This window comes from Elephas maximus, chromosome 1 (genome assembly GCF_024166365.1).
Source record: "Elephas maximus indicus isolate mEleMax1 chromosome 1, mEleMax1 primary haplotype, whole genome shotgun sequence".
Classification (NCBI taxonomy): domain Eukaryota; kingdom Metazoa; phylum Chordata; class Mammalia; order Proboscidea; family Elephantidae; genus Elephas; species Elephas maximus.
The window spans coordinates 136,643,237-136,656,605 of record NC_064819.1 but is presented as its reverse complement, the minus strand read 5'-3'; the positions used below and the strand labels follow the sequence as shown (position 1 = coordinate 136,656,605).

The 13,369-nt window shown below is 40.6% G+C and overlaps 2 protein-coding genes across 3 annotated transcripts in view; both read left to right on the top strand.

The window, feature by feature from the left end:
* CGAS (cyclic GMP-AMP synthase) overlaps positions 1-13,369 on the top strand; it is a 115,071-nt gene that overhangs the window by 97,664 nt on the left and 4,038 nt on the right. The window lies entirely within an intron of this gene.
* Positions 661-3,149, top strand: LOC126082728 (oocyte-expressed protein homolog). Its single transcript, XM_049895595.1, has 3 exons — positions 661-2,224; positions 2,364-2,531; positions 2,926-3,149. Exons 1-3 carry the CDS (start codon positions 1,936-1,938, stop codon positions 3,042-3,044), a joined length of 576 nt encoding a protein of 191 aa, XP_049751552.1. The 5' UTR covers positions 661-1,935; the 3' UTR covers positions 3,045-3,149.

Sequence of the window (13,369 nt, the reverse complement as noted above, 5' to 3'; positions counted from 1 at the left end):
AGGGATGATGATGGTGGCTTGGACTAATTTCTTAGCAGTGGAGGATAAAAGTAGTCTTATTTGAGATATATTTTAAAGGTAGAGTTGACAGAATCCATGGGTGTGAAATGTGGGACAAAAAGACATCAACCAGATGAGTGGTGATGCTCTTTACTGAGAGGGAGAACACTACAGAAGGACAGCTGTGAGAAGCAGGTTAAAGGAGAGACACTGATTATAGTGCAGGTGCTAGGTAGGGAGTTGGATATATTCAATACATTCTGTCTTTATTATTCTCATAATTTGATACAAATAAAATTGCAAAAACAAAAAAAGCAACCTATAAAGGAAAATGGAAACCCTGGTGGCGTAGTGGTTAAGTGCTTCGGCTGCTAGCCAAAGGGTCAGCAGTTCGAATCCACCAGGCACTCCTTGGAAACTCTACGGGGCAGTTCTACTCTGTCTTATAGGGTTGCTATGAGTCGGAATCGACTTGACAGCACCGCGTTTGGGTTTTTTTTGGTATAAAGGAGAATAAAATCATGTTTGTGATCTTTCAATTCATAATTCCAAATCTTAGGTTCTCCTCTAATAGAAATATTCATAACATATAAAGAAGTTTTTTGTATGTAAATAGTAATAATAATAAACCAGTTGCTATGGAGTAGATCCGGACTCATGGCAACCCTAACACTGAGTGTTCACTATTTGGCTTGGCACAATAAAGGGCTTTATACATATTAACTCATTTAATCCTCACAACTCTAGGACATAGGTATTATTAGTATTGTCCCAAATTTACAGATGAAAAGTGAGGAACTGAGAGGTTAGACACTTTGCCCAAGGTCACACAACTGGTTAGGGGAAGGAAAAGGAGAGGTGGAGAGGAAGTGGAGCAGAATCCAGAGCTATTTAAACACACACACACACACACACACACACACACACACACACGGAACCTGTTGCTCAGGAGTGGATTCCACTTACAGCGACCCCAGAGGACAACTGCTCTATACAGTTTTCTTGGCTGTAATCTTTACGGAAGCAAATCTCCAGGCTTCTCCTCTATGGCACCAATGGGTTGGTTCCAACACCAACCTTTAGGTTAGTCATCCAGAGCAAAGCTTTTGTGCCACTTAGACTTTAACTGCAGAGTACTGGAGAATCTAAATATGCAAGTACATCTTGGTGCAGAATTTTTATTGAGCCAGGAAAAAACTATGCACCATGAATTGTGCTGAGTTCTTTGCATGCATTAACTCATTTACTCTTCTGAACAATCTTACAAGATAAGTATTAATTTTATTGTCCATATTTTACAGGTGAGGCAACAGAGGCACAAGGTAATTAAACCGCTCAAAGTTACAAATACAATAAGCGGCAAAGCTAGAACTCACATCCAGATTGCTCTAGTTCTTTCCATAAATATTTTGTGGTAGGCACTGTATTTAGCAATTCCGACATAAATAAGAAGTGGTTCCTGTTCTCAAAGACTTGCAACCTATCTGTGGAGACAGAGGCCGAACAAGCCGTTCTTTTAATCACTTTGCCCTCCAAGGTCCACAAAAGAGAATATGAGCACTGTGTCACGTTACTTTGCGCGAAGGTTGGGAGGACTGTCTTGGCAGCTCCTGTGGGTTCAGAGAAAACAGGGTATTGGAAATTCACGTAATCCCGCCGCTGGTGTAGTGGGCCCACAGCCGCACTAACGCGCGCACGCGCCGAGGCCCGGCACTGGAACGCCTTCAGTGCACTGCGCGCGGCACGGTAGTTCCGCACGCAGGTGGCGCGCCCACCGCGAGCCGCGGCGAATGCGCGGAATCCTCGGAACGCAGAGGGGCTGGGCTGCCGCCCTGGGCTGCGGGATTGGCCAGCCCGGGAGCGTGCTCAAGTCCGCTGAGTTTAAAATGCCCAGCATTTTAAGACATACGAGGGCTTTCTGTGTTCCCATAAGATATGGAGTCCAACATTAGCCAGGGGGAAACGGGTTCGTCCCACACCCAGGAGAAGGAGGAGGGGGCTGCGGCAGCGTTGAGAGAAGAGACGCGGAAGGTAGAAGAGAAAGAACTGTTGGCGGCGACTGCGGCGGCCACGCCCCAGGAGGAGATGGAGGGAGAGAATCTTCCTGTCTTCCTGTGCCCTGGACGTGTCGATTTGCGCGTCCTTCCCAACTGGTTCCAAAAGGAGCACCTGGAAAACCCGGCGGTGTGTGACGTACCCGCGTGGCAAGTGGAGAAGATCTTTGGTGAGTGCTCGGATGGGGTCCGTCCTCCACCAGGCTTGCTCACACCCGCTCTCCCTCTGCTTCCCCTCCACTCCTCCTCCTCCTCCTCTCGGGGCTCCCCCCTTCTCAACGTGCTCTCGCCCGCGCGCTCCCGACCCAGGTACTGAGGGGAAAGACATCCCTGGCATCGAGCAATCAACCGAGACACTGCTGCAAGTTCAAATCCTGGACCCCAAAGGCATGGCCAGGATCTCCATCTTCGGATCGCAGGAGAAGAAGGAGCTGGTGGAGGCGAATATCTATTGCCAACGAAGATGGCTCCACGTCGGTAAGTCACCCGGGAATAGGAGGGACCTCTGCAGGCTCCCTGCACCTGAGCAAATCCGAGAGCGAGGGGCGGGGTGGGGAAACCCTGTTCCTTTTTCCCTTGCTTCTGGAGCTTTCTAGAGTCCTGATCTAGCCTCACTCTGGTTAGGGAAATTCCATTTGTCGGCACCCTGAAGTTCTAGTAACTAGGTAATATGAAAGGGGAGAAACAGGTGTGGTGTATCTGTCTCTCCGCGTCCCACCTCAAAGGGTTCCCACCACGTGCACAATCCAGCTCCAAGGAACAAGAGTGAGGCCAGGCACCCCCTCCCTGGCTCCCCTGTGAGGGATTTTTGACATGCCTGGAATGTGCTTTGACCTGGGCACTGTGGCAAATTCAGTATTTTTACCTTCAGTTGCAGAGAAAGAAAAGCTAGTGGAAGCCTTGAAGATTGTCAATGGCAGTTGCTGGCAAGAAATCCCCAGGCTGCCAGGGCCGTTCCCGAATCCTGACGCTGATGTCAGCAGAAAGTGAGAGTGGCTGGGCTATGTGGGTGCAGACGCCTGGGTATTAGGAAGCCTAAGCCTAATTTAGAGTTCTATCACAGAATATACCTGTCCTCCCTCTGTGTATTATTAATAAGAGCTTGTTTTAAAGATTGTAATCCATTAATAAAGAAATTTCACTCCTTCGTTGTTGAGTGGAAGGAAAATTATTTTGCCAAAAAGTGCCAGGTAAGAAACTTCTCTGGGTGACCTAGAGGGTAAATGATCTCCAGTGTTCCTTCCATCACTGAGAAAACTCCTAAAGCAAAAAGATCATTTTGAGTTATATGGAAACTGGGGTGTATAGATGACTCGTGTTTTGCCAGCATAGCGTGTGCAGACATTTTGGACTCCAGACTCCTGCCAGTTCTTTGTAAGGTGTACAGTGGTTTTAGGAATCTGTAGAGTTGTGCAGTCATCACCACCATCTAATTTTTGAGCATTTCCTTCACTCTAAGAAGAAACTCCCTGCCCATTTGCAGTCATTCCCCTCCCTAGCCAAAAAAAAAAGTAACTACTAATCCTCTTTCTCTAAGTAGGAAGATTTCATCTCATAGGATATGTGGTCTTTTGTGTCTGGCTTCTTTCACTTAGCATGTTTTCAAGGTTCATCCATGTTGTAGCATGCATCTGCCTTTTTATTGCCAAAGAGTGTTCCACTGTATGCATAGGTCACATGTTCTTTATTCCTTCACCAGTTAATGGATATTTGGGTTTTCACTTTTTAGATATCATGGAAAATGCTGTAAACATTTGCTTACAAGACTTCGTTTTCATTTCTCTTGGGTAGATACCTAGGAATGGCCATATGGTAGGAACAGGCAAGCTTTCCCAAGGTGGCTGTATGATTTTATATTCCCACAAGCAGTATATGAGGGTTCAAGTAATCTTTTTCATTGTAGACATTCAAGAACATTTTTAAAAATTGAGTCTTCTAATCCATGAACATAGACTGTCTTTCCATTTATTTAGATCTTTAATTTCTTTCAGCAATGTTTTGTAGTTTTTAAAATATTTTGTAGTCTTATACTTTTGCTAAATTTGTTCCTGTTTTAATGCCATTATGATTGGACTAAGTGTTCCTAAATTTTAATGCTATTATGATATAAAAATATTTTCTAAACATCATTTTTGTATTGTTCATTGCTAGTATACACAAATATTTATTTTTATACAGCGTTACTGAACTCATTTTTCCTAATAGTTTTTTTGTGTGTATTCTTTACGATTTTATGCGTATATAATCATATCATTTGTGAGTAAAGACAGTCTTCTTATTTTCAATCTGCATGACTTTTTTTCTTGCCTGATTACATGGGCTAGAGTCTCCAGTAGAGTGTTGAGTAATAGTGGTGAGAGCAGGCATCCTTGTCTTGTTCCTGACATTCAGGGGACATCTAAGTCAATTGGCATAATAAAATCTATTTAGAAAACACTCTGCATCCCACTCTGAAGAGTGGCGTCAGAGGTCTTAAACGCTAGCAAGCACCCATCTAAGATGCATCAATTGGTTGCATCAAAGGAGAATGAAGAACACCAAGGACACAAGGCAATTGCGAGCCCAAGAGACAGAAAGGGCCATATGAACCAGAGACTACATCATCCTGAGACCAGAAGAACTAGATGGTGCCTGGCTACAACCAATGACTGCCCTGACAGGGAACACAACAGAGAACCCCTGAGGGAGCAAGAGAGCAATGGGATACAGACCCCAAATTCTCATAAAAAGACCAGACTTAATGGTCTGACTGAGACTAGAAGGACCCCGGTGGTCATGGCCCCTAGACCTTCTGTTGGCCCAGGACAGGAACCATTCCCGAAGCCAACTCTTCAGACATGGATTGGACTGGACAGTGGACTGGAGAGGGATGCTGGTGAGGAGTGAGCTTCTTGGATCAGGTGGACACTTGAAACTATGTTGGCATCTCCTGCCTGGAGGAGAGATGAGAGGGTGGAGGGGGTTAGAAGCTGGCAAAATGGACACGAAAAGAGTGGAGGGAGAGACTGGGCTGTCTCATTAGGGGGAGAGTAATTAGGAGTGTGTAGCAAGGTATATATAAGTTTTTGTGTGAGGGACTGACTTAATTTGTAGACTTTCACTTAAAGCACAATAAAAATTATTAAAAAAAAAAAGCCTTCATTAGGTTGAGGAAGTTCTGTTCTACTAGTGTAGTGAATGTTTTTATCATGAATGGATGTTAGATTTTGTCGAGTGAATTTCTGTGTCTATTGAAACGATCATATGGTTTTCTATTAATATGGCGTATTGACTTTTGAAAATTTTTTCTTGTAAAATATAACAAAAAGTTGCTATTTTAACCATTTTTAAGTGTTCAGTGACATTAATTATATTTGCCATGTCCTGTAGCCATCACCACTATACATTTCCAAAAGGTTTTCATCACTCCAAACAGAAACTCTATACCCCTTTAACTCCCCGCCCCTCCCTTCATCCCTCCAGCCCCTGGTAACCAGATAATAAACTTTGGTCTCTATTTATTTGCCTATTCTAGATATTTCATATAAGTGGTGTCACACAACGTTTGTCCTTTTATGACTAACTTCACTCAACATGTTTTCAAGGTGTATTCATTTTGTAGTATATATCAGAATTTTATTTTTCTTTATGGCTGAATAATATTCTATTGTATGCATATACCACATTTGTTTATCCAAATGGACACTATTGATGGACATTTAATTGACTTTTAAATTTTTTTATTTATTTTGTTTATAATATACACAGCAAAACATACACCAATTCAGCAGTTTCTACATGTACAGTCCCATGACATTGATTACATTCTACGAGTTGTACAAACCATTCTCACCTTCTTTTTCTGAGTTATTCCTCGACCATTAACATAAACTCACTGCCCTCTAATGTTCCCATCTAATCTTTTGAGTTGCTGTTGTCAATTTGATCCCATATAGATCTTAAGAGAGCATAATGCTCAAGGCAGACATGTTTTACTAGCTAAAATATTGTTTGGTATTAAGACTTCTGGGGATAATTATAGTTTAGGGTTTAAGGATTATTTCAGAGCAGTAATTTCAGAGGCTCCTATATGTTGCTAGATTTTCAGTTGGCTCATTTTTTGTTGAGGGTTATTATTTTTTTTGTCTTTTTATGAGAACTACTGGTCTGTAGTTTTCTTGGGAGGTCTTTGGTTATGGTACAGGTAGTCCGTGACTTACAAAGAGGTTCTGTTCCAACAACTTTACGTCTGTTCTGATGTGAGTCTAATATCTTTTTTTTTTAGTTTTCATTATTGCCTTTTACCAGTATCTTTATAAATCCAATCTTTACTTGTCTTTGGGGGTTGGAAATATTACATGTAAGTTTACAGATACACTTTAATACATACATAAAAAAAATACAGAAATCATAAAAATTTAGTCTGACGGTGAAGAGTTGGACGATTTTGGCATTTTGCCATTTGCAGTAATAACTCCACTTGTGGAAGGTTCTGGATTATTCCTGGGAATGGGGATGGTGTTTTCTAGTCAGAAAATTAGTGAGAGTTGTTTGTATGGTCCTTTCCTTTTTTTCTTCATCTATTTTGTAGTAACAATCTCGCTGCTTCCTGAATCTGCCTGTTGACTTTAGCAAAGCGATTAGCATGTGGGTCCATGTTTTCACCCAACTGAAGCCCCTGATTTAGTTGAGAAAACTACATCTATATGGCCGTGTTTTCAATAGTAAATCATAAAATTGAGCATCTGCGAGTGAACATCTGAGAATGGTATCAGCAAATTACATGCTGCAACACTATGTAGTACATATTACTAATGATAACATCTACAGGAAAAAAAGGGTGGTCTTAAGTGGTTTGTCATAACTCAAATACGTAGTAAGTCGGATACTACCTGTGTTAGGATAATGCTGGCCTTGTAAAATGATTTGGGAAATGTTCCTTCCGCTTCTACTTTTCGGAAGAGTTTGTAAAGGATTGGTATTAATTCTTTAAACATTTTAGATGATTTTACCAACTGCCTGACCAAGAAAATGGAGGCAGTTGATACACATCCCTTAAGATTCCCATTCCTAAGAAATCAATGAGGCGCATTAGGTTTGTTCTACTTAAGATTTACAAGTATCCTTTCAAATTTTCTTCAAAACTAACTCTGCCACCTGTTTCTCATCAACTTAAAGTATTTCCACTGAGTCTTGCGTTGTAGGCTAAAGAAAATCTTTCTTTAAAAAAAAAAAAAAACATTTCCTTGGCCTTTGGTCTTACTTGCCCCATCTTTTCCTGAACATCCGGGTTACCAAGAGTCTGCATTGGCCGCTCCGACTTCCTCAGCCCATGCTGACCCCTAACTTCTGCAAAGTCGTGTCTGCCTCCATCTTATTGAACCTCTGCAGCTGTTGGCAAAGTGAGAACTCTCTCAGCCTTTCCTCCCTATCTGAGACATTTCTTCAACCAGCTTCCAATGGTTGGGTTTACCAGTGTATGGTCTTGAACTTCATTTCTTCTCACTGGCCATTTTACTCAAGGTGTCCAAAGTAAGACTCCAAGGCCTGAATGCAGTCCTCAAAGACTAACAGCCTGAAATCCAAGTGGCCACAATTCCAAATCTTATGAGTGAACCTGGGCCTACTTGTCTTCCTTCTTAATCATTGTTATCTCTTGTGTTCTGGGCACTTACTCTGTTTTCTATAGCCTCTCTGGCATAAGGTTTTAAAGTGTAGATAAATACAGCCTTCATTGAGGCTACGTGCTAATCTTACTTGATCACTAAAATCTCTAAAATCTTTTTAAAATAAATTTAATCTACCTATTGAAGAGTGGACATGTCATAAGGGTGAAGTTAATTCTGTAATCACCACCCAAATCAAGCCTCCCTTTGCCCTTTCCCTCTTTTCCTGTTTTCAGTTTCATATAAATAGAAACAGTATTCTTTAGCTCAACTTTATGAGACTCATGTTGGAGTACTAATCTATTCATTTTCATTGGTGTATAGTATCTGAGTCGGAATCGACTCGACGGCACTGGGTTTTTGGGTTATAGTATCCTAGTGTATAGATCTGCCACTTTTATCCATTCCAATATAGATGAACATTTGCTTGCTTCTGTTTTTTATTTTCATTTTTGTATAACACCACAAAGAACACTGTTATCCATGTCTTTTGGTGCATTTCTGTCACATAAATATTTAGGAGTAAAGTTGCTGAGTGATAGGGTGTTCAATTCTAGAAGATAAAGTTTCCAAAGTCATAACAGTTTACACCCCTACCAAGTAGATAGTTCGTATTACTGTTACCCTCCATCAGGGGTCTGCAAACTATGGCCTATGGGACAAATCCAGCGTGCAGCATATTTTTTTTTTTGCAAATAAAGTTGTATTGGAACACAGCCACACTCATTTGTATTATTTATGGCTTTTTTTGCCCTATAAAAGTAGAGTTTAGCGGTTGTCACAGAGATCATGTGGCCTACAAAGCCTGAAACATTTACTTCCTGGCCCTTTACTAAAAAAGTCATCTGTGAGGAAATGATCATCTCTGGCCACTAGGCTGTGTATAGAAATCACAGAGTCTTGATGCCAGCAGATAAATTTCTGGAATTCTGTCACCAGGATGAGGAGCTCCAAGGAGTTGCCTACCCTGCTGTAACTACTCATCACGCCCTTTCTAAACTAAGTCTATGGCTATGTTAAGAAGCCCTGGTAGTGCAGTGGTTAAGCTCTTGGCTGCTAACTGAAGGGTCAGTGGTTCAAACCCGCCAGCTGCTCCATGGGAGAAAAGACCTGGCAATCTGCTCATGTAAAGATTACAGCCTAGAAAACCCTATGGGCTAGTTCTACTCTGTTATAAAGGGTCACTGTAAGTCAGAATCAACACGACAGCACACAATAACAACATATGGCTATGCTATTTAACTAGTGTTTTGTGGAACAAGAGTTCCACAATATGTGACTCACTGGAAAAAAATATCATGTGGTCAAAGGATCTTGGAAACAACCCTATGCACAATGATTTCTTCCAAAGTAGGAAGGTTAAGTAAAGGAAAAACATCTGTACCATTGTTGTGAATTATGAGCTAGTCACTTTTTTCATGGAACACCACTTTACTTGAAAGAATGACTGACAAACTGGTTTTTCAGACTTGGTTATTTAGCAGATATTTTCTGAAAAATGAATGTAAGCCTGTTACTTCAAGGAAAACAACTGACAGTATTGCCCTGATAAAACTCAAACTTTCCAGCAAAAACTAGAATTTGGGAAAATTTTTATCTACCACTATATTCTTGACAGCTTCCCAATCTTTAGATTTTACTGATGAGATTGGTAGTGATACTAATGAATGTGATTTGTGTGTGTGTGTGTGTGTGATTAAATGAGTCAGTTTGGAACATCTGCGTATCTTTGCAAACTGGTATTTTCCAAATGGCCAATGAATGATGTTACAAAAGCATTCATAAGTAGAAGATCCATTCAAAGTGCAAGCTAGACCAATGGAATTTAATATCACATTATGAAAAGTTCATTGATATGGATACAGATTCCATATTGTAACTAACATTTAGAACATTTAAGAAATTACCACTTGTTGAGTTTTGATATAGTAAAAAGAAAAATGTCCACAATTATCTATGTATCTGTGTGAGACTGGATTTTCTTAATATTTTGTTGCCATAGTAGTTGCCACTTCAGCAACTCCAATTCATGTTGATCTTATGTATAAACAGAATGAAATGTTGCCGGGTCGTGTGCCATCTTCTTTATTGGTATGTTTAAGCCCATTGTTGCAGGTATTGTGTCAATCCGTCCCATTGAGTCTGTTTTCATTTGAGTCTATTCTTTAGGTACCTTGTAATTTATTATTAATTTCTGAAATAATTTTCTTCCATTTCTTTCCTGAGTTAAATCAACTTTTTTTTTTTTCGTTTCTCATAGGTGCCCCCCTCCCCCCATTCTTGCCTTAATTTGAATTTCAGATTCAAGGTGGCTTTTCATGGTTTCAAATACTTCTGTATTTTTAATTTTGTTTGAAGTATAGACTTACAGTTTCCTTCTGCTTCATGTTTTTTTCTTGGAGGGTGCTGTTAGGGAAGATTTTCCTCGGTGATGTGTGTGAAATTTCATGTTCTTATTTTATGCAATTGTTATCTATGGATTTTACTTTCCTCAAGTCCATTTTTTGTGATGTGGAGGTGTTTTACAATATTCTTAGTTTAATGATGTCCTTTTCTGTCAGTCTAGCAAAGTCCATATAGTTTAGGACATCTGTTCTTTTGTTCTGGTAAGGAGTGAGAGGTTGTGGGCACTCCAATTATGTGGTTCTTTTTGTTTTGCAGGGCTCCAAATTTTCTTTTTTTTTTTTTTCCCCTTGTTTTCTCCATTCACCACCCAATTACCAAAGGACTCTTCTTCCTCCCTTTTCTTTTCCAAAAGTGTATGTTTGGAAGAATGTCCCTTTAAATCAGGTGTCATGGATTGAATTGTGTCCCCCCAAAACGTGTCAACTTGCCTAGGTCATGATTCCCTTATATGATTGTCTACCATTTTATCTTATGATTTGATTTCCATATGTGTTGTAAATCCTATCACTCTGAGGTAATAAGATGAATTAGTGGCAGTTATAGTGACGAGGTCTACAAGATTAGGTAGTATCTTAAGCCAATCTCTTTTGAGGTATAAAAGAGAGAAGCCAGCAGAGAGACCTAGGGACCTCACTCATGCCACCAAGAAAGCAGTGCCAGGAGCAGAGCGCATCCTTTGGGCCTAAGGTTTCTGCGCTGAGATGCTCCCAGACCGAAGGGAAGACTCATGCATCACAAGGACCTTCCTCCAGAGTCAACAGAGAGAGAAAGCATTCCCCTGGAGCTGACGCCCTGAATTTGGACTTGTAGCCTACTTGACTGTGAGAGAATAAATTTCTCTTTGTTAAAGCCATCCACTTGTGGTAGTTCTGTTATAGCAGCTCTAGATGACTGAGACATCAGGATTGTTCTTTACACAGACTCCATCACTGAAATTGGATGCCTGGCCCTTTAAATGGCATGTGCTTTGAAATCCCATGCTACAGTCCTGCTCTGATTTACCTGATTATTTTTTATTATTTTTTTTTTCTAATTTTCAGATTGAAGGGGGATTTAATCTATCTGGTGGTTTCTCCAACTCTCCATCAGGCTCCTTTGCTAGCATCCTTCCTATGTTTTCCTCACTACTGCCTTTGTTCACCGTAAAGCCCTACAGTGGCTGGGAGTAGGGCAGGAATGTGTGGGACAGCAGGTGCTGGTATTTGCTCCATTTTTCTCTTTTCATTCATGTTTTGAATTTTTTTCATTTCTCTCATTATGTTTGTTTTCCTTTAAATCCTTGCTCATTATAGCAGAATTGAATATTCTTAACGCAAGAAACACACATGGCAGTCTACCTCTTGAATGTTATTTCAGAATCTCTTGCTGTATCCTTTTTTCTATACCATGAGTCAGTTTCTAATAGTCCTCTGGGGTTGAAGTGGTCCTTCTTGAATATTTCTTTGATTTGGAAGGACATTTCTTATAATCTAGTTGGGATACCTTTTAACTGTATCCTATTTGCATCGCAGTGGCAGTGTACTTGGATGCAGTGGTAGCTCTATGTACACTACCAGGCTGGATGTCCCAGAGGTCATGGGACAGAACAAATGATCCTCAAAGCACACAGGTTACTGAATCAATTAAAAAATTTCAGTGAGAAGTAAGTGAAAAGAGAAATGGAATAGGCTAACATACTTAGGTTAGACTGCAGGCAGGATGGATGCAGACCGTACCCGAATCCTGCATTATTCAATGTTCGTATGTCTTGTCTCTCTCTCTTGCACCACCAGCCTTTGAGGTTTGAGCAAGCAGGCTCAGCAAAGGAAGGTGCCTAAAGTCAATTACATGCTGTTCTACTTGAGAGATGCAGAAGCAAATACTCCTGGCCACAGCTGTAACTTGCTGATAACCTGCTGAGTGGCTAGGGATTTTATTTCATGTCTGGGCAGAGGACACTTGGGATCAGAATGGATGTTACCAACGGGTGGCAGATTTAAGGCATGAACATTTGGTGCCTCCTGAATGTTGGATGCTATTTATTTTTCTGTAGCAGAATTGAGTATTCTTATAATACAGCAAACACATTATATTCCATCTACTTAAATATGAGCAAAGAATTCCCTCCCAGCCCCCCATCCAGGCAGAGATAAGCCTTCCCACATCCAAATGAGCCAAGCCACTGCCCATTTTCCCCTGGGGACAAGTCTCTATTCAGCAAGAAGCCATTGCATGGGAAGAATGAGAGAGAGAGAGAAGTAGGAATGTCCAGAGATCCTGGAGTGTGTATGTGTGTGTGAGAGAGAGTACAAAACATTGTTGAGGCTCAGGGGAGGAAACAAGTGATAATATGGAGGCCTAAGTCAAAGGGGAGTAGAGAAAGGGGGTAGAAATACAAAATCACCTAGGAGTTACTACTGAGATCAAGCATAAGTGAAAGGCTAGAAAATGAGAAAGAATGAAATAAATGGTAGTGGAAAAAATATTAAACTGAGCAAATGCAATATGAAAAGGGCTAAATTACAGGCAAATACTCTGGAAGGGGAATAAAGGAACATGAAAAACGCAAGTAAAAATATTTTGTAAGCATGAATTAGAAGCATGTAACATGAAATTTAAAACACATGAATATTAAGTCAAGAGGTTCCTGGAAATTAAATGAAAGCAAAACAATCTATGAGGAAATTGCCACAAACTTCATAACACAGAATGTAAAAAGACTGTCAAATAAAATATAATTTGATTCAAATTATAGGATGAAGCCAATATCCTATCATTATCTCCTCTGATGGTACACAAGGATCCACTTCTCAAAATCCTAAATGTCTTCCCTCATCCTTCACTTGGAAAGAAGAGAAAAGGGCCAAGGACATAGAACAGCCCACTAGCAGCCAATTTCCCACCTGGAAAGGCAGCAAGAGGTGGCGTTGAAACAATCATCATTCATCTATACTATTTCTCTTCCGTGGACTAAAGGATTGTAGAGACCATCTCTTCAGACTAACTAGGAAAACACCTGAATCCTATTAAATATATGGTTATAAAGAAATTTTAAGGTGGAGAGCACTAGTTCTTGCTCTGATATTAAGGGGTGGATGACTTCAGGAAAGTCTCTTCAGTTCTCTCAGCATCCTTTTTTCTGAAACAAGATAACCCTTTGGTGTGTTTCACATCCAGGTGCTTTGATTCTTGAAGTTATAATTTTAAGTGTTTGTTTCATTCCCAAAGTTCTGTGTCCCAGTTGCTCTTGGACTGGAGAGCGGTGGAGAGGGGCGATATTTGACG